At 38.1% G+C, this 27,602-nt stretch overlaps 1 protein-coding gene across 6 annotated transcripts in view; it reads right to left on the bottom strand.

Annotated features, from left to right (window-relative positions):
- Positions 1 to 9,969: 9,969 nt before the first annotated feature.
- GALNT1 (polypeptide N-acetylgalactosaminyltransferase 1) overlaps positions 9,970 to 27,602 on the bottom strand; it is a 92,377-nt gene continuing 74,744 nt past the window's right edge. For all 6 annotated transcript variants that reach the window (XM_075142358.1, XM_075142356.1, XM_075142355.1 and 3 more), the window contains 7 exons: positions 26,148 to 26,318; positions 24,346 to 24,463; positions 23,206 to 23,386; positions 16,064 to 16,203; positions 14,840 to 14,938; positions 13,946 to 14,080; positions 9,970 to 11,375 (listed from right to left, as the gene is read on the bottom strand). In XM_075142358.1, the coding sequence (XP_074998459.1) occupies positions 11,229 to 11,375; positions 13,946 to 14,080; positions 14,840 to 14,938; positions 16,064 to 16,203; positions 23,206 to 23,386; positions 24,346 to 24,463; positions 26,148 to 26,318 (991 nt within the window). In that variant the 3' untranslated portion in view covers positions 9,970 to 11,228. The remainder of the gene's footprint in view (positions 11,376 to 13,945; positions 14,081 to 14,839; positions 14,939 to 16,063; positions 16,204 to 23,205; positions 23,387 to 24,345; positions 24,464 to 26,147; positions 26,319 to 27,602) is intronic.

Raw genomic sequence — 27,602 nt, 5'->3', positions numbered from 1 at the left:
TTTATTGTAAGTTACTTAACCAACAGAATGACTCCTGGGAAAGCAAAACTTGCCCCTGTGCTGACCCTAAACATTTCCCATTTAGAGTGGTTGCATATACAGCAAAAACTGGTTAAGAGGACACGCTATCTTGGACTTCAAAAGAAAAAAATTCCTGCTTTCAGTAACTGGTGAAGCATTAGAAATTAATCTTCGAGAAATTCAGAGAAGCAACATATTCAATTGTTCACTGAGGTTTTTTTTACTATCCCCCTAACTGTGAGAAATTATTAGAACATGGTATGGTCACTAGCAGGGCTGGCCTTTTTCGGCTGGGTTTTTTTTTTTTTTTTTGATGTGCCAGCAAGGAACAGTCTGTTCCAAGTCACGTTTAGCCCATTACCTTTTAATCCAAACCCCATCAGGTAGAACATGAGCTCCTATTCCTTCTCTCCTTGATTATATACAGCTGTATTAAATCTATTTTAGCTAGTTAACATTCCTAGTCCAGGCACATCCTAAAAAAACTAAACTGAAATTTACAGTTATCAAGCTACATCCACAGGATGCAGGAACAATCACTTCATTAGCCTTTTGCAACAGCTTAGTTTTCAGTAAGCTTCATGCTCTGAATAATCAAGATAGTCAGAAGTCAAGGCTCACTTCATCAGTTTTAAAAAAATCATACACAAGTTTGCATAAAAATGAGATTACCTTTAACTGGAGTTCTCCAAGTTACAGACTACTTGCACATTTGCATCTTGGTTGTACATATGCCACAATTCTTTATTTCTAGTATCCATAGTGGGGAAAGTAACTCTTCTGCTCTTCATATTTGGGGCACAGACATGCCTAGGCACCATCTAAATTCCTTCTCAGCCACTTGATTGATAGCCACAAACCATAAGGACTGTTATGGAAAGGGAAAGGAGGGAGGAAAATGAGCACACACATATGAATTAATTCCAGTTGTGGGCTTTTAACTATTCTATTATCAAAAGAAGGATATATGGAGTCACCTATAGTGTTAACATGAAGTGCCCGACACATTGATAACGACTTGTCAGAGGGTTTCTTCTCACAAACAGCAACTTCACAAACACCTTAGGAACACCACGTGAGCCCTAGGTGCTCACATCATCTACTTGAGAAGTGGCAGGAAGAACACTCGATATAACCCCAACTGTAGTGAAGTACTCTGCAGAGGAGGAGGACACGGTGTATACACAGAGATGACCATTCCCCTAGCTTTGTCAACTAAGTACAGACAACCTTGGGTGGGCTCGTCTAAAGAACCTCATATCATTGACAAAGATAAAACCGTCTGTGATAATACCGTAAAGCACAGCTTCCCAGGTGAGCAGTTTAATGAAAAACCTGGGTACCTTTATATCACAACTGAAGTGGACTTCAGATTACTACAGGAAGAAATATAAGCTGAACTACCGTATCTCAAAAAAGCTTGGGTAGAGCTTGGTGCAGGGTAGCACTTATCCATAAGTGCTTTTATCTTCTCTGTATTTCTGGCAGAATTTGTTCTTCTTGCAGACATCTTCACAGACAAGTTCCATCAGGGGACGGGTAGGATTCATCTAACTTCCCTATGGAGCTGTAATATTATGGAATGTGAACACAGCAAAGGACAGTAAACAAAAAACCCCACACAACCCACGAAAGAAAAACAAAACCCCTTACAACATGATGTCTGCAAAACTGAAGGACAAACCAGTCTCCTCCAGTTCCTCTGTAAAAGGACTGTAAGAACAACACTCTGAAAATCATACATAGGTATACACTGTGTAATCCTTGTTGCCATTGATGAGAAAATCTTGCAAGGCAGAAGAGACGTATGCTCCTAAAAGAGCCGTCTTGCACCCACGTCCAAGATCAAGCTCAGGAGAATTGCTAGGCACAGCGCTCCACAGATCTCCATCAGGAGGTCTGGGAGAAGGGAGAGCACCACTGAACAGTTTTGAGAGCGCGATAAAGACATTCCCACTATCACGACAGTCCCTGCCAAATCACATTGATTACTACCACATTGCCGTCATTACTACGAGTCTAGTTCTGTCATCTCTTTGAAAAATGAAGGAAACTTGTACATCAGCCTTTCCGGTCCTACAGCCAGAATCACATCTAATGGACCTCCCCACACATCACTGACAGGATGAGAACAATTAATGTGTCTTGTTGATGTCCAAGTCAAACATACAATTAACAGGCAGACTCAAATGGCCCTGTGTCTGGAAGAAAGTCCATTACGCATTCCTCTGATATTTCCTACGCGAGATATGGGAACTTCAACCAATTCAGCCCGTGCACCAGAATATTCGGAGTATATAGTAAATGAGCCACAAGCAAATCTGAGGCTCAATGCACCAATATATCAGTGGTCAACTGCTTCTACACCAGAACGCAACATTGTGCTAGACTGTGGATATTATACCAGCTGGTTACATCATGCTGTCAGCTGCACGTAACATCCCAGCAGATACTGATGAAACACCATGCAAAAGGCATCACCCGTTCACTGTTCAGAATAATGTGGCCTCCTCTCCCTTTATGAGCCAACAAGCTGGTTCTCCTCTAAGCAAATGCTTCATATGGAATAATCTTTAACCAGCTATCCAGGCAAAAATGGGACACAGGCTCCCATCTTACCAAGTATCACATCAGTTCAACCACCCAAAAAAAGCTATTTCAGTCGGTAGTTTGTGACCTTCAAAACAAAACCATCCATCCACGCAAGCTGTTGGAAGCCAGGTCTGCAATCTTCAGGCACCTGTCGTGGGATTAGGTGAAGGGAAGGTGGACTCGGCCACCCGTCCGTGATGTGTCGCACGGTGGCAGCACAGTGGTGGCAGGGGCAGAGAGGTGCTCACAGGCAAGCGGCTTCCAGCAGCAACTACAGAGCAGACCAGGTGTGCTGCAGTGAACCGGTAACTCTAAAATGCCTACGCCTCAGCATAGTTGAAGAGTTATCTCTAGTTACAGTCCTGACAAAGCCAAAAACATCCCTTCTCTATTGACAAAGTGCTGGGGGCGGGGGGCGGGCACGGGATTTTTGGGAACCTGAAGAAAACAATGAATTTCTTTCTAGTGATGTCGGTGATTACTTAAGTTCACTCCCAACATTTGTCATAAATCTGACTGCAGGAACCAACTGAGTTAATGGATTTTACTCAAATGGCCTCTTAAGCTTTCTTGCGGCTGGAAGATCACTGATCCAATTGGACTGAAGCATCAGAGAAACCAAGCAAGTCTTAGGGGACTGATCGTGACAGATTCAAGAGATGCAGCCTCTGGCAAGTCCTTAGCCAGAAAAAAATCAGACCTTTGGGGTCTGGTTTCTACAAACCCATGACTCAGAAGAAGCTACAATTTCCTTCAAGATGTGTTTCAGCACTCTTGAACTGGTCCGAAATGCACTTTTCAAGGCAAGAATACAATGCAGAAAAGTGGAAATGGCACACAATGCCTCCCAGCAGTCCAGAACCATGAAAAGAATGAGCATAATGAAGAATTTCATTGCACCAGGGACCTGACTAAGCAGGCTTGAGACGGCACTGACTACATCTTATGCAGCAAACATGACTGGCAGGGCTAAGCATGCCTACAACAGATCATACAGAAGTAAAACAGCCTCTCAAGTGATAGGGTGTACACACTCCTGCTGTGGGGCTGAACTTCAGTTATAATTGCTTGAAGTGGTTTAATGTGCTTTGTCTAAACTACTTCACATAAATACGCACATATGCACAATCTGTAATTAAATAATTCTTTGCTTTTTCTTTTAGTACTTCACATTCAACATCACAAAAAACCCAGGCCAGATCATCAGAAGAATGATTGGCTTTGACTACAAAGGGTAATTTTTGAGAGCTACTATGTTGAAGCAAGCCATAAATATGGGTAATACAGAGTTGGTTCCTGCGGTTTTCAGCATCTGGGAATGAAAGAGAAGATTTTTGGTTTTGAGATTTGTCTCCAGTTCATTCATCGTATTAGTACAACCACATCTGAATGGAATTACATGTGCAACTTGATCTCACCGTCTCAAGAATACATTTCTTTTTTCGTTTCACATGGGGAGAGGTTCTTTACCCTGGTAATGGAAACGACACTTCCACTCCCAGCACTTCCCTGACTCAAAAGACTACAGGAGAAATTGCAAGCGAAGGGTTCATTAGCATTCAACAAACGATTACTTACCATACCATGGCAATCACCTATAGTGACAGCTGTTATATCCCGAAATCCTAGAATACTTACCATCAGAATTGGTCATTTGAGCTGTGTCCGTCTAACTGGCATAGATCTGAAACTACCACTTTGCTAATCTGGTTAGCTACCTGAAAACATTTTCAGGCCAAAAAGATCCATTAGAGACCTGGATACCCTGATTAATCAATTCACGTGCCAAATGTGAATCAAAACCATGACAGAAAACAGCAGCTAGAAAATTCTTCCTGTTTTCACTGAACTTGAAACAAGGTTTCTGCTCTGAAACAACCCAGATCTCCTCATTGTGCAGCCAAGGCAACTACAAAACTCATTCTCAAATTCTTTGGTCTGAATATTTCCAACGCTGAAGTCGCCGCAGCAATGAAGGCTGGGCTCCTTTCCCACTTCCTGTGGACTGGACACGGACCCAACAGTTTATCTGGGACCACATCACAGGATAGGTGCCTGCCTTTGCCAAAGTCAAGTTTGTAGGAAAGGCGTCTTTCTAGAATTTAGAGGAAGCAGTGGTGAAGTCTCTTAAAAGTGGTTTAACCTCCTTTCTATTAGCAGTTCACTTGCAGTATATAAACTATACTTGGCCAAGTGGTTATAGTCCCAGAAACAGGGAAGTGCCATAGCAGACAGTATCTGAACAGTAAAGATTTATGATCAAAGATTTATGATCAACTTTGAAATGCACTGTGAAAAGATGAGAGGCAACAGACAAGTTGCAGGAAAGGAAATTCTGATTAGGTATTAGGAAGAAAAAAAATCTTCACCACGAGAGGTGTCAAACACAAACAGGCTGGCCAGAAGGTCGTATCCTTCAAGATACTGAGAACTTGAGTGGACAAGACCCTTAGCAACCTGATCTAACTTTGAAGTCAGCTCTGCTTTTGCAGCGGTTTGGACCCGATGACCTGCAGAGGTCATTCTAACCCAAGCGAAAAGCAAAAGTGGGAATGTCAGAAACTTGTGACTGAACCAGTATCGTCACGTACTGAGAAAGAAGTCCAAGTTATTTAAGATAGCAAAATAAACAAAGCTAGGTGATTAAATAGCATACAAGGAAAGAAAGCAAAAATCTATCAGTTCAACTTAATGCAAAATGGAACAAAGAATTACTTCTACAGTCCTGTGTTATAAACTAAATGTTCAGAAGACTAAAATGCCACTGAGGATCACTTCATGAAAACATCTACTTAATGCACTATTAGAATGCATAATGAATAACAAAGAAATAATGCACATCTTTATTGGCAATATATGAAACTCATCGTACCTTAAACACCATAATCCAGTTTTTGAAAGAATAAAAAAAAAGAAGACTCAGGGAAAGGTCATAAAAATGAGCCAGAACTCCACAAGAGGTGAGACCAAAGAGCTTTTTTGAAGAATACAAATACAAAGCAAGAATAATATTCAAGGTTATCTGAGACCTCCTGAAGACGTCCGTCTACTGAAAGAAAGATGAAACATTTAAAACTGAACAGAAGGAAGTTGTTCTGTGTGTCTTACTAGTTGCTTCAGAGTCAGAGGCAAGGAAACCAGTAATGATCATTTTAGAGGCAGGTTACTATCTATGCCCTGAACTGACGCTATGGCAATTACTTGGTTTATTGTCAGAAGTAGCAGCATGCTTTCATCTCAGAGTTTGGTTTTGACATGGACTACCATCACCTGGCTGAATGGCTTGGAATGGTAAGGATCAGTTGAAGCTGCAGAATGTAAGCAGAATGCTACAAATGCATTCTCCAAGATTCAAAGAAGAAAACTAGTGAGCGGTGTAGTAAGTTTTCATCTCAATGTCATAGTTTCTAGTCTCTAGATAACCTACTAACTATTGTGCCACTTCTGTTTTCTACATTAAAAACTGGTTTTTTTAATTACACAGAAAGTACTATTTTGTTATTCAAAGCACTGTACATCATGTGCACCATCTTCACGTAGTATCACAACTACGCTTACTTGATCAATTCTCAATTATCAAAGTGTTTAGACACAAACTTGGGAACCGTTTGCTTTAAGATGATTGCAAGAAATGTTCTTATAGACCTGAGACCAAACAGCACTCTGACGTTGTGCGAGTTTGATCATTCTAACCTGACATATGCCTGTCTAACCCTACATCTCTAGTATTACAATTAAGTTCAAACAGGATGCAAGGTACCTAAAGCTATTAAAATCTATTCTGTAACAACTAAATTTCCCAGCATTTCTTCACTACCTTAACAATTCCTCCATACTTTCAAGTAAAGGAAAGCTTTGAGTAACTATTGCTCAGTCAACCTTCGGAAGCATACTTGCATTTCCTTACTTACCTTGGAGGGGAAATACGGCAGAACAAATCTGCCAAGGTTTTGCTCATCTCTCTGAACACGTTACGTTACTTGAACAAATAGAGCAACTAAGAAGCATTCTGCAGAGTAAGAATTAGAAAGATTATCTTACTTTTGCTGCTAACTTGTAACACAGAGATTCTCTTTTGCTTACAGTACACATCTCAGATTAGGTCCATTGCTGTGATATAATGAAAAGTGACTGCTAAGCCCTTTTGAATAGTACTGCCATAAAAATAAGTCTACTTAATACAGCTTAATTTCATACTGATAAAACAAACTGGCAGATCGAGACAAAGACATTCACAGTTGTACATACAGGTACCTGTTTTGCGACTTTCAATATCTAAAAACTCTGAAGATGACCTAATCAGACCTGGCACAGTCTAGTTATCCAAAGTTTGTACCATAAGATGTAATACACTTCAACTCAGTTAAAAGGCACTGGTGTTTCTCAATAAATGTCTTTGCACAGGCAAATGAGAAGAAACGGAGAACAGAACACTGTCTTTAGAGCATGCATAGGAAATTTATGCTAAACACACTGAGCGCAGGACAGAAGGTGGACAAAAAGAGAGTTTAACGATTCTCCTCAAAATATGACTACTGATTTTTTCCACTTACCCTGCTTGTATTTGCTATCAATGTGAAATAAGACAGCAGCGGTCTTTTTTTTTCCCCCTCCTACATTTGATATGAACAAAGCAGCCATAAATGCAGAGGCCCTGGAAAGCAGAGTGGGATTTCTATTAGAAATTATTCATATGCCTAGTAACACAGGTATGTTACACAGTAAGAAAAAACACAATGTTTTTTTTTTTTCCGGAACAGGTTAAATAAAAATAGCTATAGAGGTTCTAAAAATTCCAACTGAAGACTGCAGGATAGGAAGATAGATTAGATGGAAAGGAATTAACTACGCCTGTAACTCTGAAAGGATAGAGTCAACTAATTCAAATTCTGGGACATAGCAGAGGACCACCTCTGGGAGACTACAGCTAAAGAGTCACTGAGGAAGCTCACGTTCTGCAGGGAGCTCTGATGACAGCCACCGCATTTGTGGTAAGAGAAGCTAGGAGAAAACTTGGGGGCAAGCTATTCTGTGGCCATGTTTGAAAGACACTTAATACAACAGAGTATTTGAAACGCACATTACTAGAGGGACAGGGAATCTTTGCAGAAGCCCTGTGTTGTCCACCAAGACAGTACAACTGCCAAGCAGGCACCGTGGCGAGATGGGCAGGCTAAGCACAGCCCACTGCCAGTCAACCACCACCAGTTACCCCACCACAGGACTGGGGGAGCTAAGGGGTTTTGAGCCAAACACCTAGAGGCTGCAGACATCTCCAATCTGCTGGTTCCCCTCCCTGTATTCAGCAGGGGAAGAGGGCTACCTTTGCAGGTAAGGGTTGGCAAGGTATAGGCTGGAAATGGGATTGCTACTTCAGCTTTCTGAAGCTGTGTGCTGGTTTTGGCTGGGGTAGAGTTAATTTTCTTCACAGTAGCTAGTATGGGGCTGTGTTTTGGATTTGTGCTGGAAACAGTGTTGATAACACAGGGATGTTTTCGTTACTGCTGAGCAGTGCTTACACAGAGTCAAGGCCTTTTCTGCTTCTCACCCCACTCCACCAGCAAGGAGGCTGGGGGAGCACAAGAGGTTGGGAGGGGACACAGCCGGGACAGCTGACCCCAACTGACCAATGGGATATTCCATACCATAGGACATCATGCTCAGCATGTAAAGCTGGGGGAAGGAGGAGGAAGGGGGGCACATTCGGAGAGATGGCATTTGTCTTCCCAAGGAACCGTTACGTGTGATGGAGCCCTGCTTTCCTGGAGATGGCTGAACCCCTGCCTGCCGATGGGAAGCAGTGAATGAATTCCTTGTTTTGCTTTGCTTGCATGCGCGGCTTTTGCTTTCCCTATTAAACTGTCTTTATCTCAACCCACGAGTTTTCTCACTTTTACCCTTCCGATTCTCTCCCCCATCCCACCGGGGGGGAGTGAGCGAGTGGCTGTGTGGGGCTTAGCTGCTGGCTGGGGTTAAACCACAACAAGCTGACAACTTAATATGTGGATTTTCAGTTGTGCAATGATTTTTACTGCAGTTTTATTTGGCCAACACATTAAAATGACTTGTCGAATTAATAAGGGTCAAAATCATAGTAATGCTGAGGCCTGCTTACAGGTTTAGTTACATTACAAGCCATGGCACTCATTTTTTTTTAACAGGATATCACAGCAGTAATCATAAGAGTTAAAAATATAAAGTGAAAATGTATTCATTTTTGTGTGTTCAGTGATGTGCCACATACTTATGAAATCTGAAACACTAAATTAAGAAATTTTAAAAACTTACAGGACTTTTACACTGTACTTCTGATGCTCCTGCTTCTCATTCCATGAAAGGTTACCCACCTCTGATTTAGAGCCTCTTCACTGCCAATGTTTTTAAAGGGATGTATTTTGAGTTTGGGAAGTTGTTTCTGAATTAATATTTAACCTCATTTTTACCCACCCCCCACAAAAACCAAAGCTAGTTTGCTAAGATAAACTAAAATAAAATCTAAAACATGATCCAAACCATCATGCACTTGTAACACAGCAGAAGGCTACAAACAGTATTTTGGTGGGCTAATATGCAGTATCAGTCAACCACAAACTGTCCTTCAGAGACAGTATAACAGCAGGAGGGAACACAGAGGATCTAAGGAGCAAGAAAACGTATCAATTACAAATGATGACACTGTCACCCATCCCATCCTCTTCACTGACTGTACCAAAGGAATAAGTTGTCTTATATAACCTCTAAGACAGCGTTGTTGGGTGTTTTTTTAAAGTCATTTGGGCACACTTCAGTATCTTTCTGATAAATGTACCATACCATTACTTTCATAAACCCACTTCAACCTCGTAAGATTTGAAGGGCTATCCAAAAAGAGGGGTCAATGAAAGACAGTTATATGTTTAGATGCTTTATCTGGTATTAATCCCGCATCAACTCATCCTATGTATTTTTAAAGTAGCAACATAATACTGCAATTTGTTAACATTTCCCCTGCTTTGTGTAAGAAAACTCTTGTGTACTGCTGCAGAAATAACAGAGATAACATGGACTAAAGCAACTCGGAATAGCAAATCTAAGACGGCCATAACAGCCAAATATAATTCCACACAACTTTTGCATGAGTCTAGGTTTAATTTGCTTTACAGGACAGTTGGCCAAACAATGACATTTATCATAAAAATATCCTCTCCATTAAGCAGATCTCATTTTTCTTTCCAAAAGAAAATTCGATGTATACTCTGAGCATTCAGTGGCTTATTTTCAAGATCAGCCCACACAGATTTTTCTTAACAAAACAGAGCAATTCAGTTAAAAAATGCAGACCAATGTAATGACATAGTCATATTGCCTTTGGCTATGTTAACTTTAAAAACCATGCCAATTTAGCTATTTTTCTTTAGGTTTTATTAGAAAAAGCAGCAGATCAACATTACAATTCAGAGTCTAATCTAAATATGCACTTGACAATGAAGCACATCTGAATATGAAGTGAAAAAGGATTCCAGAAAACCTTCAGTTTTGCCAATCTCCTGCTACCCAAATCACGTATCTTTTCTTCTGGCTTTCTGATGACTGAAATCAAACAAGGAACAAAAGATTTATTGCTACGAAAACAAAACCGTAGTACAGTAGTATGAGTCTTGGGCACTAAGCATATTCCGTCAAGTTAATTTAATAATTTCAAAGTGTACTTAAATCTTTTGTTTGGCCATGAAAGTCCATAAGCTGACTGACCCAAATATAAACCGAAACGGCAGGTCTGGACAAAAAAAAAAGTTAGACAGCATGTTAACCTCCAGTTTTCAGACAGTAATAAAAAGATACAATTCCAACAGCCAAGAAATTAAAATAAAAAAATGAAAAAAGTTGATCTGACATTCAAGAGCTAAGTTTATTCTTATGCTCATTTTGTTTGTGCCCAAAATGATTTTAGACCCACCAGAAAAAAAAATAGCATTTATGGACTATCACACAACTGAAAAAGAGAAACAATTGCCTTTTGACTTGGTTATTTTCCCCCACTGAGGTATAAAATCTACATATAAATTTGATACTTCACTATAACAAATTGTACTTTTCATAGTTCTGATTTAGTTTCCATTAAACCCTGTTTACTTTTTGTTTTTAAACCACAGAATTCTTATGTCATGTTACTGAATCTGGTTTCCAGCTCTCTCTTTCATTTTTTTGTGGATCTATATTTAGTAGTCTGGTTACCACTGCTAACCAGGAAAAAAAATTCTTGGAACTTTCTTCATTACAACAGCACTTTCAGCAGAGGTTACTGATGTGCAAGCAAACTACAACGATATGCTGCTCTTCAGAGAGACTATTTCATTTATTATGTTTCCACTGTCCAAACGTTCTCTAAATTATTTGCTGGAAGAAACTCTTTCGATCTTGTAAACATCAGTGGGCGCAGTTTCACTAGTATGTGTGGTAGTTTCACATCCTTATACAGGAAGGCTGGTTCACAGCTACTGAGAAGCTGCAGGAGTTCTAACAGCTGACGAACTGTGGATTCTGCCGAGCAGAAGTTTCTTCTGTTGCTACTTAACAGCGTAGCCAAAGTATCAGCCGAGGTAGCCCAGTCAATCCTTGCTTTTCTTTAGAACCTCTCAGAATATTTCTGGAAGGGTGACATTGCGAAGCAGCCACTGCTGGGAGCGGCTGCCGTTGCAGTCTCTGATGCTGGGTACCTGGCTGTCCTCTTCGGTGGCTTTGTCCAGGCACTGGTTACTGTTCACATGCAACAGCGTTAATTTCTTGAAGACAAAATAAAAAGAAATTAGTTTTACAAAAATCACCAGGCATAAGCTAACCAAAAAGTTTCTAGTGGCCATTACAATTCTTCCATAGGTAAGTAGGAACTAGACAAGACACCTTGGTTACCAACTCCGGATCCCAATCCTAAAGAACACTTAAATATGCTATTTGATGTTGTAGATACTAAAAACATTGCTTCATGAAAAACAGAACAGTCTGAACCTTTAAATGATGTTCTTTATCAAGCAATATCCACCATTCTTTAAATAGGACTATACAGCTAGTGATCTTTGAGGAGTTAGAAATTAAAGTTTGGTAAGATATACAACTTCAATTATTAGTTATAATAGTAGTTTTGATCAGATCAGAATGAACATATTGAATATGTATTCAAAAATACGCTTTTTTCTCAGTTGGGGACACAAAACTGACCTTACATTACGTTCTTTCAGTACTATGTTCTTTTTAAAAAGTATGTTCTTTTAAAAAAAAGATGTGCACAAATTCATATATGTGTATATCTTTTCCAATACCCTCTAATCTTACTTATGCAATCTCTCATACACCCTTCCGTCTACCTCGGCACTATCCTCATGGAGGAGAGATCTTCGGAAGTTGCATTTCCTGCCACTGTACTATGGATACTCATCAGTGCATCAACTTGTCTATGGTACTGACTGGCATTACTATCAGTATTTCTTCTCTCACCCAGCAGCACAACCAGGACACTGGACTGACTGAAAAGCGGCAGAACAGGCAGGCCTTACATGCACAAGCAGCAAAGGGTAAAAAAAACCAACCAAAAACCTGAGCACATCAATCTCCTGCACTCATACAACAGCTGAAGAATGAAGAAGGGAGTTGGAACAGACTAAAGCAGACAAATAACTAACACAAAGCTTCCCCCCCGCCCCCTCCTTTCTTTATCTTCTGGTAGACATTAAGGGAAAAGGGCTTCTTATGTGCCTCCTGAACAGAGGCAGAAGGAAAAAAACCTACAGAAAAATCACCCAACTATGTGGGCAGGAGTTCTTGCTAAGTATTCTCTAACTTATTTTTGTGCTTTATTAGCCAGCTTTCGGTAAAGTTCTGAAGATTATACCTAGATTTTCCATTGACAGAATAAAGAGAAAAAACACAGACAACCAAATTTATGGCTGAGGATCGACACAGGGGAAGTCTGTTTTACAGTCTGTGGCAATCATTGCAAGACAGACTATTGCAATTAGGTGTCTAAAGATGCAATGTTCTTACAATTGATGAAGTAAAAATAAAACACACTTGCTGTTTGGTGAATCACCGCATGTAGTAATATTACTCATCTTATTTACTTAAGTCAGGTAAACTAACTACATAAAAAACAAGAATGAATGGTTCCCAAGACTCAAATTTAATCATTTCAATTAACATTTAATCCTGAAAGCTGGCAACAGCTTTCTTCAGTCTCCTATCAGCAGTTGCTAGCAATGTACAGAAATCCTAGTAGAGATCCACTGTCTTCCACATTAACTGCCATCCTAATAAAAAAAAGCATCATTCACATGTATTTCCTTTTAGTCTTAAAGGCTGTAGGTTTCATTAACACCTCAGCTACTAAAATCTATAACAAGTCTATTCAGTTAGAAATATCCCATTTTTTGGGTTTTGTTTTTGGTTTTTTGCGGGTTTTTTTTGTTTGTTTGTTTGTTTGTTTTAATCAGTGAAATGACTTTTTAGTAGCTAAATATCTACATGTTCTCTTTATAAAATATGAATATAAATATATTATATAAATAAATATAAATATAAAATCATGATTATACTGGCAAGATTCTTCTTCCACAAATTGTCTCGCAACTGTCTTTCGCAATAACTGATTTTAAATTAACAAGCTTGAGAACTACTTTTTTCTAACTAGCCATGCCGCAAGTCAGAGTTCTTCACTGCACTACTCAATCACAAAATTGTTTTTAGAGCTTGCAAATCAAATTACTGATGAATGGATCAACACTCAATGATTTCTAGATCTGGCAGTTCAAAATAAATTTGAACATTATGAACAAGAAAGAGAATTATTAAAATAAAGCCGTTTTAAGCATCTCTACCTTAAACATACCACAATTAGAAATGTAAAATCTTCCTTATAATTTTGGGATGCTGATTTTTTAATTAGAAAAGTACTTCCTTTTAACCTTGTGCAAGATAAGACACCAGGAGCTGAATTTGTCACAAGATCGTTAGCATTATCTTTTACTGGTCCAGTAAAATGGACTGGAAATCACCTGGAATACTTTTCCATTGTTGATCTCACCGTAACACAAGACTACACTAGCAGACTATCTTTCTCCAGAGGATCCAAAAGCACATTGAAAATATTCTAAAAGCTCCCCCCAAACTCACCGGGTAATTAAAGCAATACAGATGCCCATTGAGTGACTGCAGCATGAATTAATAACAGAGGGAACACAATCCTGACTTTGCTCCCTGTTTTGACTGTCAAATAGTCCCACATTGGAAGATGTTGCTCTGTAGGCTCACGTAAAAACCCAAGCTGTCTCATTTTAATGTCACAAGTTGTTAGAAGACTTACCACTGGATCATACTCCCAAAGCTGATTTCCTTTTAGATGGTGACACTTGAGCATCGTTACTGGGCCATTAAGTTTGGATACATCTAAACACAAATCATCTGTTCGAATTTCTTTGTTGGCAGTGTATGAGAAAACCTAGACAGAAAAAGAATGAGAGGAACTGGGAAAAAAGTTCAACTAAAAGATTCCTGGGGTGGGTGGAAAGGGAAACATTTGTGCATTACTTCATTAATATTCACTAATTTTTTTTTTTCTTTTCCCTTCAGCATGTAGAGAAAGATTTTTTTTTTTTTAGGGAATAAATATAAACACTATATGAACAAGCTCTTCAGTCAAAATTGACATTTTTTTGAATTACAGACTGCTTCCTGCATAGAAACAGGAAGATCCCCAACACAGGTAATCTCTGTACATTGGAAAACAATTCATCAACAATTATTAACAAAGTAGAACAAAAAAACAGATGTAAAATAAATTCCAGAACTGACACCCAGAAAAATGTACATTAAAAACAGCATTTCAGGTACAGGTTTTTTTTTTTTTTTAAAGTAATGATGCAAATCAGGAGGCCTAACCAGAAGACAGTTCCAGAGAACCTACAGGAGATGAAGTCTAGCTTATAGCTGTCTCCTCCTCCCCTCACTTCATTTTTGACTTGAAAGTTCATCTAAAACTTATTGCAGTCAGGCCTCAAAAACCTACAAAAGACAAACTACCAACAAATCTTCTGATGCATTTCCTCTTACAGGCATCTTCTTCAATGAGGGTTTCCTAAACTTTACCACTTAAGTATATTTTAAAGATAACTACTGAAAGAATCAAAGAACTGTCCTGATGAGAAGTAGTGCTCCAAATAATTCAGTACATTAAGATAATTTTTTAAAAAATTGTCACCTGATTGCCACCCATTCCATGACAGTTAAAGATCCCAACTTTCTCGTTTTCTTTTCTTGCCATGTTATCCAGACATTGATTTGTCTCCACGTTTCTTATCTGGGAGTGAAAAAGAGCACATCATCAAATTTGATATTTTTAGAAGAGAACTAGGTCCATATCAAACCACACCGGCATCAGTTCTCTCTGCTATACACCAGAGGTTACGTGAATGAAATGTAAAATATAGGAACCATACTACAATGAAAGACCACTGTCCAAGACTCAAACTCCCAAGCAAATGTTCAAGCTACCACGTTACAGAACCATGTTTGTTTCTTTGCTTTGTTTCGGGGATCTTTCCATCTTGGGGACTCTTTTGCTCAAAGACTCAGCTACAACAGAATGGACCCAATTGAGTCTCCAGCCCAAAACCTTCCAAAGTTTTAAAGCACTCTCCTAGGCATGGTGGGTTTAATTCCCTTTGAAATCACGGGTGACTGGGTTCAATTTCCTCGCTTCTTGAGTTATAGCCTTAATCCCTGTATTACTATATAGTAAGCAGCCATGAATATCAAGTCTCCTGCGAGTCATGCAGCACCACAAATGCCTGCTCCATTTTGTTAAAAGCATTTATTTTAAAAACAAACAGTACAAAATCACCCTACAACAGGCTCAGTATTTGGCTCAACATGACTTGTAGGGGAGAGTAGGTGCCTACTTATTTAGGACAGCATCACCTGTACTACCTCTTCAGTCACTTAAAAAACTTTAAAGAAAAAACAGAGAAATGCCCAGCATGGCTTAGGGATCACTGAAATTTGCTGGTCACTGATGACGGTTTCTGGGGGTCAAGTTCAGAGCAGTTTTTAGGCAGAGTCCTTGTTTGACCTGGTCTAGTTTTTTAAGCAAAACTCTGCTCATACTCTACATAGAGAACACTATACAGAAGGTTATCCATAACTATACATTTCTGAAGGAATATTTCTAAAGCCCTTCTATGTGACAATTAGTACTGTAGTAAAAAAGGGAAAACATTCAAATTACAGTACTGTATACCAAAGTTCAGTTTTCTGCCCCACTGAGAAGCCAGATGTATCATTTTACAGATGACAGGAACACAGGTGCAAGATACTTGAACTTTGCTGGAGATAACTTGTTTGCACTACTCAGTTCAACATACAAACAAGTTACTGCGCAACATACTTTACATAGAGTAGATAAATACATAGGATAAAATCTTACCTCTCCCAGAGAAAAGTAATGGCGTGGAATTTGAGAATCAGGATAAACATTCTCCAGGTACCAGGAGAAAGGCTTGCACTGGAGCTTGCGTCTTAGTCCAAGTCGTGACGATATGTCCCCATAATCAACTTTAGTAACTCCTGTAGAAACAAAGTTTTATTCAATGGCTGCTAATAAACGTTACATAATTCCACTTAACACAAAAATCATCAGTATAATACACCGCTTGCACAAAAGACTTTCTCTTTAGAAAGTCATCTCTACACAAAGAAATGTTTTGGTTTTTTTTTTTAATATAGCATTATGCTGTTTATATTCTCAGAGAGGACACGTCAGTCACTACCTGTGACTTCTTTTTCCAGATAATTATTCAAAAGATGGAATCACTACATCTGTGCTACACATGACAATTTCTTACCTGTGGTTTGTGGAACAATTTGAATGCAGTTGCTTACTAATTCATCAGAGGAGAAAGGCTGAAACCATTATAGTCATTAATGCCATTCTATCCCCAATGGCAACTGGGGTGCATATCTATGCAGTATAACATAGCAGTCTCCTTCCGTGGAGCAAGGAGAATTCCATTTTAATTTAATTCTGTAAGCCAGGTACCACTGCTGGACCCTTCATCATCTATCTAACTGCACAAAGAAACAGTCAGAAAGCAGCCCTCATACAGGGAACTAATCCTTTAATAATTCAGTATTTGTTCAATGTAACTGCAGCATTTGCAGGAAGTACGTTCATCATTAGGACTGTTATCATTTTTTTTGTGGTATTTTGCATGCCTTTTTTCTCCTTTGCTCCTCGTTTATCAAAGTGCTTATTGTTCCTGTACTCCTTTATGGTTGTTTTAATTCCTTCTGAAAATTAATTTGTGCAAGTCCCATCTGCAGATGGGTTGAGGAAGGTGTGCATGATCAGTAAATACTTTTGCCTCACCAGATTTAAGCACTATTGTAATTAATATTCTAATAATATTAATTAATTAAGGGTAGGATAATTTCTAGTTTTCAGGCATCATGTTCTTTTTGTATTTTCCATACTACACTCCATACCACACAGGCCAAAAGTAATACACTACAAAAAAACCCAAACCAAACAAAACCCCAAACCAAAAAAGAACAAAAACAAGTCCTAGCAATTTAAATTCTCCTCACAGACCACAAATATGGCTCAACTGGCCACAATACTATAGACCTGCTGCTGCACACATTTTTCAGAAATCCCTCCACTTAGAGGACTGTGAATTACCTCTAAAATCGTTGACCTTTTGAAACAGTTTGAGACATTTCTAAGTTGGCATAGGGTGTTATTAAATCGACCTGCCAGCAGATGGTGTATTTCTACTCAATTAAGACAGACAACTGCATAATTTCAGCCAAATGTTTGTAAATATCAATAAAAACATTAGTAATTTCAATATTCCAGAAAGCAAAAATGCTAGCCAGGCCTTTAGGCTTTTTTTTCTTTCCTTCTTCTCCCTTTTTTTTTTTCTTTAAAAAAAAACAAAAACAAAACCAAAAACACTAAAGACTTTAACAAAGATGCTGGAGAACTATACTGCTACGGGAATGAAAGCAAACGAAAGCTTGTTTTTTAATGAAATTCTGAATAGTGAATGAAATTTTAAAATATCTTGGAATACAACCCCAGAAAACTTCAGCCTGGGCTTTCCAGTCACAAAAGAAATCCCAAACCCAAAAAACACAAGACAAACAAAAAAAACTCCCAAAACACTGCCCTATCTTCACCAAAGCAAATATTTGCTCTACACCAAAAGGAGCGCTCTCTCAAAAGATGATGAAGTAAGAGGAGAAAAACTGTACCAACCACAGCTAAGTATGGAGTTCTTCATTCAGCTGATGAAAAAGCAGCTGATGGATGAAACAGTTATCACACCATCCTCACAACTACCTTACAATACTCAAAACTTGTTCATCACGGTTTACTACACTGACCTTCAGAAAACAACACTGTTAAGGCTTTGTAACATCACTGAATGGCAATAAGAATTAAACTCACAACCATAAAGGATTAAATGTAAAGTGATACTTAATAGCATATAAGCATGCTGTTTCTTGAAGTAGTTTTAAATGTCACCAGGTAGAAAGAAAGGTGCCAGCTGATTTTCCCTCTGTTACAATGAAATAAAAGGTGTGTATTATATTCCATTTAGGCATTTTTAGTCAGAAAGATTTTTTTAAAATCCTCTCTGAAGTTAGGTCTGCACCAAACCATATGCTGGCACATAGACTACAGTTAGCATCAGGTTAGCAGATGGACTGAACAGTAGAACTGGTTTAGTTGCCTTAGGGGTGTCCTCTAACAAGGCTGAATTACTGTTTCCTAGGTTTCTGGTACCTTATCTATATTACTCAAAACTAGCTTGAGTGTTCCTATACATTTGATAAGGCAGAAAACCCCACGTCTAATCATCCAATCACACCATCACCAGTTCTTTTGTACAAATAAAAGATTCATCTCAGCACTTGCTTGTGCTGTCACTATTCTTGAAGTTTGGTATGCAGTACCAGACTACTCTGATTAGTAATATATAATGGTTTTTCTTATACCTTTACAAAAACATACATATAATGATGTCTATCAGTAGAATACTTCTTTTCCAGTTTAATTTTCTTTGCCACCTTATATTTTAGCTTCCTATCAGTCGTGTTGCAACAGTTCTGCCATCCTCAAAATTTCAAAAGAGATGAAGATTTGCTTGCCAGGTTCAATGTGTGGCAATATATTTATGCTAAATTGCTTTGAAAAAACAAAGTAGCATGTTTTCATCATGATTATAAATTGCTCAATCATTATCAAAAGAACACTATGAAAACTGTTTCACCTAAAACTAGTCTTCTGTTAAAAAAATCATAGAACTTGTTTTTATTTAGTATTATGAAACTCGATAAGCAATAATAATTTTAAACCAATTTGAATAGCTACATTATTTGCATTCCCAATTAATGCTAATAGGGAATACTAGCTGAAAACAAGAACATATGGAATCGCTCGCTACATATTTCGAACATGGGCTTAGCTACATTGCAAGATGTGGGCTTGGCCCCTTCTCTGTCCTCCCTATCAACCATAAATAAAAACGTTATCCATTTTGAGTCTGTACATGCTGAACCTTGACTTACCATGCTTGGCTAGAGACAAGTGCATGCAGCAATTAGAAACTAGGCCTACTGATCCAGTTTCCAGGATAACATGTCTATGTGTCTGTCTAGATGGCTCTTGCTCAGGTAATGCTGTCTTTTCAGGCCTTCTGCCTGTCCACTTAGTCCCAGTGCAACAGAAGATACCTTCTGGGGCAAACTTTTGGTCAACAATAAAATTAATTTGCATACGAGCCAGACGAGGCTCTACCCAAGCTTATTGGAGCTGCTTTTCGGGATGCCTTCATCTCACCAGCTGGGATGCGAGAGGCTGCAGAATGACAAGCATGCACGCTGGACAAGGAGCACGGGGGTGCATGTAGGAGCTGGAACCCAGACTCACATGCAGCATGGGGAAACCACACATATGAAAGTATCCATACTTCACTTTTAGATTAAGGATACGAACATATTCTACAGCTGTCAGTTTATCCTTAATTAGTAGTTAGGAGAAGGTTAGGAGGAGGTAGCTGTGGTAAGCCAGCCTAATGCTTTGCAGCTGCTGCTGCGGAAAGGGGCAGCTTTCCCTTGCTCAACTTCGGATTCCTGCTGCACCTCCTGTGCTGACACAGGTGTGCCTACTTAACCAGTAGTGAGCCAGCCCACAGGGCAAATAATCCCGACAAGTTCAGCAAGTCGAATCAGTTAACATATATGAACAAACAACAAGTGAGGGGAGGTGAAGCTCTATCACCTGCCATGAAAAGCAAGGCACTCTCCGCACAGCAAGCTGTTAGACTGACATGGCCGCCTCGTGAAGCCTCACCTTGGACAGTCCAGTCCTAGCATTTTAGATTGGAGAAAGTGATGGAAGCCCAACACTAGAAATAATAAAGAAGTGGCAAAGTCCACAGAACAGGCTGACCAGTGCCAGGAATCAGACTATTCATCTGCACATACTGGATGCATTTTCTGAAACCCTAAGAGGAAATGGCCTGGGAAACGGTGCCCTGCTGTAACACGTGACTGTGAGGAAAACAGTTGGCTAATGAGAAAAGACTACAGCTAGTGCCATTCCTGCCATGGATAGCTGTTGCATGCAGCTATTTTGGCTGAGCAGCAGCTGCTGCAACACTTTCCTGCCCAACCTCCATCTGTACCTGACCACCTCTAAGCGGAGAGATGACTTTTAAAATGCATGAAAGCTTAAAATAGACAAGTAACAATTTCTACTAGGCTGCACTTATTAAAGAAAAAAGGATTATAGGCTTCCTTTTCAAGAGGGCAACTTTCATTTAACTACATTACATCAATAGTAAAAGTCTCTTGAGTTCCTATCATTCAAGCAGTAAGCCTTTTTTTTCCAGGCAACACAGATTACATGAAGTGGGAAAGCTACCTGAGAATCTTAGGTTTGCTTTCCTGGACCAATCCCTCTGTGATTCACTATCTTAGGAGAGGAGAAGAGAAAGGATATAAAGAAGGAAACAAATTTGTTGTTTGCTAGGATCAATGATGCCTGTCAGTATATTACCTCCTTCAAAATCCAATTTTCTCATCCATGTCAACTAACGAGAGAAAAACCTGGGTGCACAGAGGACTGCCTGTTTTCCCTGTGCATCTGCACCCAGGCTTGCAAAACAGCATCAGCTTAAAAATCCTCACCTCGCTCCTTGCAAGAACTTGTGACACTATCACAGTAATATTGAAAGTATACATTGTACTAGCAAAGAGTTTCACAGGCTGCATACTGTACTCTGCCAGAGGGTCACTATATCATCATTCTGCAAGAACTAAACATTTGAATTTTTATATTAGAAGGATACCTGGAAAAGCAGAGTATGGCTAAATGAGCCAGCATGGCAGAGATTCATGGAGTTCCTAAGACAGCTATTGGCCAGAAAGACTTACTGAAATTTACACTGATGTTATTTGCTCTCAACAGGTAAAATCAGGGTCTGCAACACTCAGATAAGATTGGAGATACCAGAATAACAACAGTAAGGTGTTTGTGAAACTCCCAAAATAGCAATCCTTTCTAGTTAATACCTACTGGCTCTCACAACTTACATGGACTTGGGGAGTGAGAGGCATGAGCAGCACTGAGTAGGTTTAATGTGTTCATTCTCTAAACAATAGGTATTGTATCACAGCTAAGAATGAACCACAGTACTAATCACTCTTTTCACAGCCCCAGGCAACAAACCAATTTCAGAATAACCCAACTTATTCAGGTACTATATGATCCTATTCTTGAAACACTTGGAAATTCTAATATCAAACTTTAGTGCAATGTCAATACAGATATGGGTACACAAATGAGACTGTGTGCCAGTTGGCAGGTGCAGATGCTCTAACAGGAGCTCGGCAAGAACACATCCCTATCCAAAGATCATTCAGGCTATTAGCATATAAACTATGCAGACATGCATCTTTTGAAAGGAAACAAAATACACAGTGCAGTTATAGATAAGTGCTTAAGTTATCCATTTCAAATTTCAAAATTTTTAATGTATTCTGTTTTAAATTAAATTCTTTCATTCCTTTTCTCCAACAGGAGAATGCATGCATATTCCACAATACTGCAAAGCTATGAAAGAAAGTTCTATCAAAACAACAAGCCTACAAAATTCAAACAGTATAACTCCTTTTGTAGGTTACTACATGAAATGGAAGGGATATAGAGATTGTATATGAAGTAACAGAGCCTCATCATGGTATTCAGTAATTTACATTTGTTTTTAAAAATTAGGTTATTTTTATAGTTAGGTGTTCCAGCTACTTAGTATATTTTAAAATCTAGCTTGACATGGATGCATAAAAGCAAACTTAACCAAAAGTGATTGCTCCTATTTATATACCACTTTTCTGAATGATATATCCATATATGTCGTGTTCGAATTCATAATGCTTCATGAACAACAACACAGGGCAGTAACCGTAAGCTGTTAGCTTCTGATTTCACCTAAAAATCTTTGAGTAGTAGCAAGAATTTTTTTTTAATTAAAAAAACCTACACAGTCTTATTTGAGTAATGCATTCTCTTAAGACAAAAAAACACCATAAATCTGCACAGTCACTTGTTCTCACAAGTACTCTTAAGACCTGTAATCTAAAATTTGACACTGTTCAGACTCATACTACACACTGTATTACAGCTTTTAAATTTCAATGCTAACACAGGTTTAATAAGCAAGTTCTTAAGGAAATACTAGTTTTAAAGATAGGTCTTTGGAAAAGCAGACGTGGCATATAGAACTACCACTTCATATTCAGAGTTGAATGTCTCTAATGTCTCAAATATTTAGTGAGGATGTCTATTGCTACCCAAAGTTTTTCTCTGTTTGTTTTTTTTAAACAACAAAACCAAAAATATCCTGTAGTAGAAAGTAATAATTCAGTATTTCCCAGGCTTCCTTTTTTTTCCTGAAATTTTTTTTCAGAAAGTTTGCATTCATAGGAAATTTGCTCTTATATTTTACATCCTCTTGTTTTGTTAACATCCATTTTAAGAAACATAATAAATATAATCACAGTCAAGTATATTGGCAGCTTGCCCCTACTGGATAGTGAAGTGCAAAATCTATCAAGCCAGAAGATGTTAACTTTTGCCACTCCTGCTATAGGGTTTAACTTAAATCACTTCTGATATACTCAGCCTGGAATGTCTACAACACAGAAGCCAGAGACCAAACTCCAGCACATTACGAGATGTATTTGGATGGCTAGTTTTCAGCACTACGGTTGAGCTCTTTGACGTTCCACTGAGTTTTAATTCTATTGCACAGGAAGCTCATTCATAAATCATGTGCATGTTTAAAAAAAAAAAAAAGAAAAAAAAAGACTTCAGGGCCCATCTCTGGCTAACGAAATTATTCTTCAATTAAGACCTTCCTTTTTCTACATCTTTCGTGAGCTTTTTGTCTTACAAACTTCAAAGCAATAACATTTTTATTTAAATACTCATGTTCTTTCCCAGTAGTAATAACTTTTTAATTCTCAATAGGTATTTCTCATAACCAAAGACCTGCTCACCTGGGGAAATGATGTAAAAAAAGTTTTTGAATTCATCCATCCAGACTTCTGCAAGCCGCCTGTTATTTTTGTTGATTATCTGCCCTGTACCTCCTGGAAAAGTGTATGGTGTTGCTTTTCTGAACACATGCCCGACATGTGAACAAGTTACAATTTCCAAAGTGCCACCACACTGCCAAATCTGAAAGTGATAGAACAATTATTGCATCGCTTCAAGTTGTTAAAAAAGTTTAAAAATGTTAATCCCTTGCTTCTGTTCAAGTTGGAGAAAGAACATTAGTTGAGGTCTAGAACAAATACATACTGCATGGAAAAGACATGTATGCCTGTGTCCTGCTCAACAAAGATGCTCGCAAGCCTGAGTAAGGTAGTATAAGAAAGAGTACATCAGGCCTTAAAGCAGTGATGCATCAGCAATAGACTACTTTAGAGAACTGGGCAAGCTGACAGCAAAGGAAGGAAAAGGCTCACATGAATCACAGGGAAGTAACAGGTGGTAATCTGTCCAGAAAAGTCCATTATAAAATAGAATCTCCATGTAAAAAAACCCATTCACTTCTCAAGTAAGGTTTCTGAAAAAATTTTCAATTTTATTTTGGACCTCTAAAAATGGCAGATTCAGAAAGCTGAACTACTTAAGAAGTATCCACCTATATACTCTAAGCTGATAAGTAAAACAAAAGGAAATAAGTGCTCTTTGGTAGGAAGGAAAGTGAGAATAGTGCTGGTTAGGGCCACATCCAAACAAACACATGCAATCATTAAGTTAGAAAACAGCAAGAAGAGAGAGTCTGTAATAGAGGTGCTCACATTTCACTGACACGTTAAACCATACATTAATGACATCACCCTTAACTTATGCTCCCCAATTAGCTTTTCTAACTGAACTCCTTTTAACACACATGCATTCATTCTTCAGAATGACCATCCCAATCTTTTAATCACAAGGCTCTGCCAACTATTCACCATGCACTTTTCACTGACAGATACTGTCTTTGCGTATCTCCACTGGAGGAACTTGATGGGAAACGAAGTGCTACAACAGGAGAGGACACCGATGCAGGCAGATCTGTATTTTACAGAACTCAAGATGCATTATCCTGAGTAATAGCACACTGAAAAGAGAAGAGTTTTACCTACCCTGAAAGAAATTTCTAAGTTTTCTCCACCCCAAATATCCATTCCAGCATCATATGTTCCAATCTCCTGAAAGTAATCTCTGTCTATTGAAAAAAGACCTCCTGCCATTGTAGGTGTCCTGGGGGGGGAAACCAAAAAAAAAAAAAAAAAAGGAGAGGGGAAAAAAAAAAGGAGGGGAAAAAAAAAAGGAGGGGAAAAAAAAAAGGAGGGGAAAAAAGGAAAAAAAAGAGGAAAATAAAGAGAAAAAAAAGGAGGGGAAAAAAGGAGGAAAAAAAGGAGGGGAAAAAAGGAGGAAAAAAAGGAGGGGAAAAAAGGAGGGGGAAAAAAGGAGGGGGAAAAAGCATCAGTCACTATAAAAACATATACTTAAATACATTTCACACTTACACTGACAAAATAGCTTTTTATTTCCCAAGTTCCTAACATGTTCCTTCTCAGTAGGCTTCCATCCAAATTCAGTTACCACTGATATACTTGCAAGCTCAAAATTTTCCAGAGATGTTCACTAGTTAGTGACAGTTCTCCTTATTTTCTCACTTCAAATTGGAGTCCGTATAGAGAGACAGCCCCTAGAAAACTGCTGCCATTCCTGAGAAAGACTTCTGCCTCCAATGCTGGTAACTTATAAAAAAGAAACCAGTTTCTTACAGGAAATTTATACTTTTGGCAACTGTTCTTGAAAAAGTTATGGGAGGCCACGAAGTGGCCTGCTTGCTTTCACTCTTAGTGCTTCATACAAGAAAATTGTATAGTCATGGTTATATCTAGATTTTCTTTACAAATTCCTTATTGGTAGAAAAAAATAAAATTGTGCTAGTTTCTCCTAACTTTAGCAACATCTGCCAAATTTCCATTTTTTTTACTCAACAAATACACAATAGGTAGATTATATATTAGGCTGACAAGATAACTTTGTAGTTCAAATATACAAATTATTTACGCTTTTAGCATAAATTATTTTCTATCACTAGTCATTTTCCTGAAATGCTTTGGCCGTTTTCTGAAAGACACATAAAATATAAGCTAGGTCACAGTCTAACTAAAAATTTATTCCACTAGAAAGGAAACTTGGGTGGGGGGGGGAAAGGGAGGAGGGAGAATACAATTAGCCGTATCCTGAGAAGACCTCTGGATTTCTTAAACGAAAAACAAACAAAAAAGAGTAAAGGCTATACCCTCAACTTTATGGTAAGTAAATATTGCCCACTTTTCAGAACAGTAAGGCCAGAAGATGTAAGTTTGCAATTGTTAAAAAGTACACATTACACGCAAGTTATCTGTGTCTCATTACCTTTGTCATAACATCTACATGATATATAAGTATAAATTCACCTCCCATCCATGCACTTTGAAGACGTTAAGTTTATATATGTACGCACACACACAAATATATACACACATATATGCCAAAAATCAATGCATCTTTTCAAAATATTGTTTACTTTGTTAGAATAGAAGATAAAAATAAGGTTCGATAAAAATAAGCTTCAATAAAAAAACATAAAAATAAGCTTCAATAAAAACCCATGAATCAGTATAAAAACTAGTTAAAAACTAGTAATTCACCAGTAATTGACAAAAAACTTTAAAATATTTCTAAAGTGACAAGATGATTGCTTTCTTCATTGCTACCAAAACTTACCAACAACCAATCCATGTAAAAACTTTTATCCTGTTCCTTCAACCAGACAAAAATGATGCTACAATACAATTCATTAAGTACTCACTTACAAGATTAACATGGAAAGGATATGAGTAAATATCAGGTGAACATTTTAACCAATTTAATAATTTCTCATTACCTAACAGGAAGGGTTCGATCTCCTTTCCGTCGATCCATCTCTCTCTGAGGAACAGGATACCAACGAAAATTCAACTTCCAGTTGAATCCACCATAGGTCATGTCAGAACCTGCCATATATTCGAAGGTGTCATCGCTAATTACATCAATGATGGGACACACTACTGTTCTCCTAGAAAAAGGAAAGAACCAAAACCTAATTAATTAAAGTTTCAAAAAAGGTGTGGGGTTTTTTTTAAATTTTATTTTTAACACATACAGTTTAAATTTTCATAATGACATCTCTTAACAACAGTACTCAATAGATTATTACCATGAAACATATTCAAAGTCTGTCTTGCTAATTAGAGTTAATTCATCTAAAGGAAAATCTGTTTTTCTGATACAATTTTGGCAAGACTAGCTCTTTTTTTAAATAGTATTTGCATTATTATCAGTAATAAATATTCACCCCTCTGCAGATGGAAAAATTGATCACAGCTTTCTCAGTGCTACACACACAGTGGCTTTATAGAAAATAAGAGTTTTTCATTTCTCGTTAAGTGGTCAAAGTAACTTGCATGTTTTGAAATTAAGAATTGGTCATTAGCTCTGGGAAAGTATTCGTATATGCCCTCAGGACTAAGAAATTATAGTCACTGTTAACAAAGTATAACTACTGCATCAAAGTTGACAGAAAGAGGCCTCCTTGTCCACTGTCCTGACATTATTAAGAATATACTCACAGAAACTAATTCTAACCATCTTAAAGACACTTAAGTTACCATCCTCAAGCAGGCTTCCTCTCGGAAAGCTCTGTAAAAAGATTCAGGGGTTGCAACTAAATTTAAAGGACTTAGTTGAGCCATTTGCACAAATTGTAACAATATCGTAGTCTCACAAAAAGTGTATTAATGATAACTTGAAGGTTAGTATTATGTCTTAGCACAGTTCTGAACAAAGATTCTTTATTACTCGTAGCTTTTTCATCACACAATGCTGTATTTTGTAATGTTAAATTTTAAAAGGATTTTTATCTATAACCATAACAGCAAAACAGAGATCTGTAACACCATACATAATATCTAGTCTATTTAATATGCTGGTTACTAACGGACTAGTGTGCAACTACGGAATTACTGCTCAGATGTATGAATGTTTTATAAAGCAGACCATTCTCTCACTTGTAGTTCCCTCCCCCCCCCCCCCGCCCCAATACAATTTTCGTCACACTATCATGGATGTAAGTGTTGTGAGTATTGACTTACGATAGAAATATAAAACTACATTACTATAGTGTAGATCAGTATGATTCCAGTAACTATTCTAACTTTAGAAAATACATCCCAGAAGACCAAGTCACAGCACAGAATTCCACAATACAAATACATTACGAAATAAAGAAATCACAATGAGAACCTGAAAACAGTAAACCTGACAGTTCTCGCTCACAGTGTTGGTGTTACATGAGATCAGG

Source organism: Calonectris borealis, chromosome 2 (assembly GCF_964195595.1).
Source record: "Calonectris borealis chromosome 2, bCalBor7.hap1.2, whole genome shotgun sequence".
In the NCBI taxonomy this organism is placed as follows: Eukaryota; Metazoa; Chordata; class Aves; order Procellariiformes; family Procellariidae; genus Calonectris; species Calonectris borealis.
This window is presented reverse-complemented; position numbering and strand designations above follow the sequence as displayed.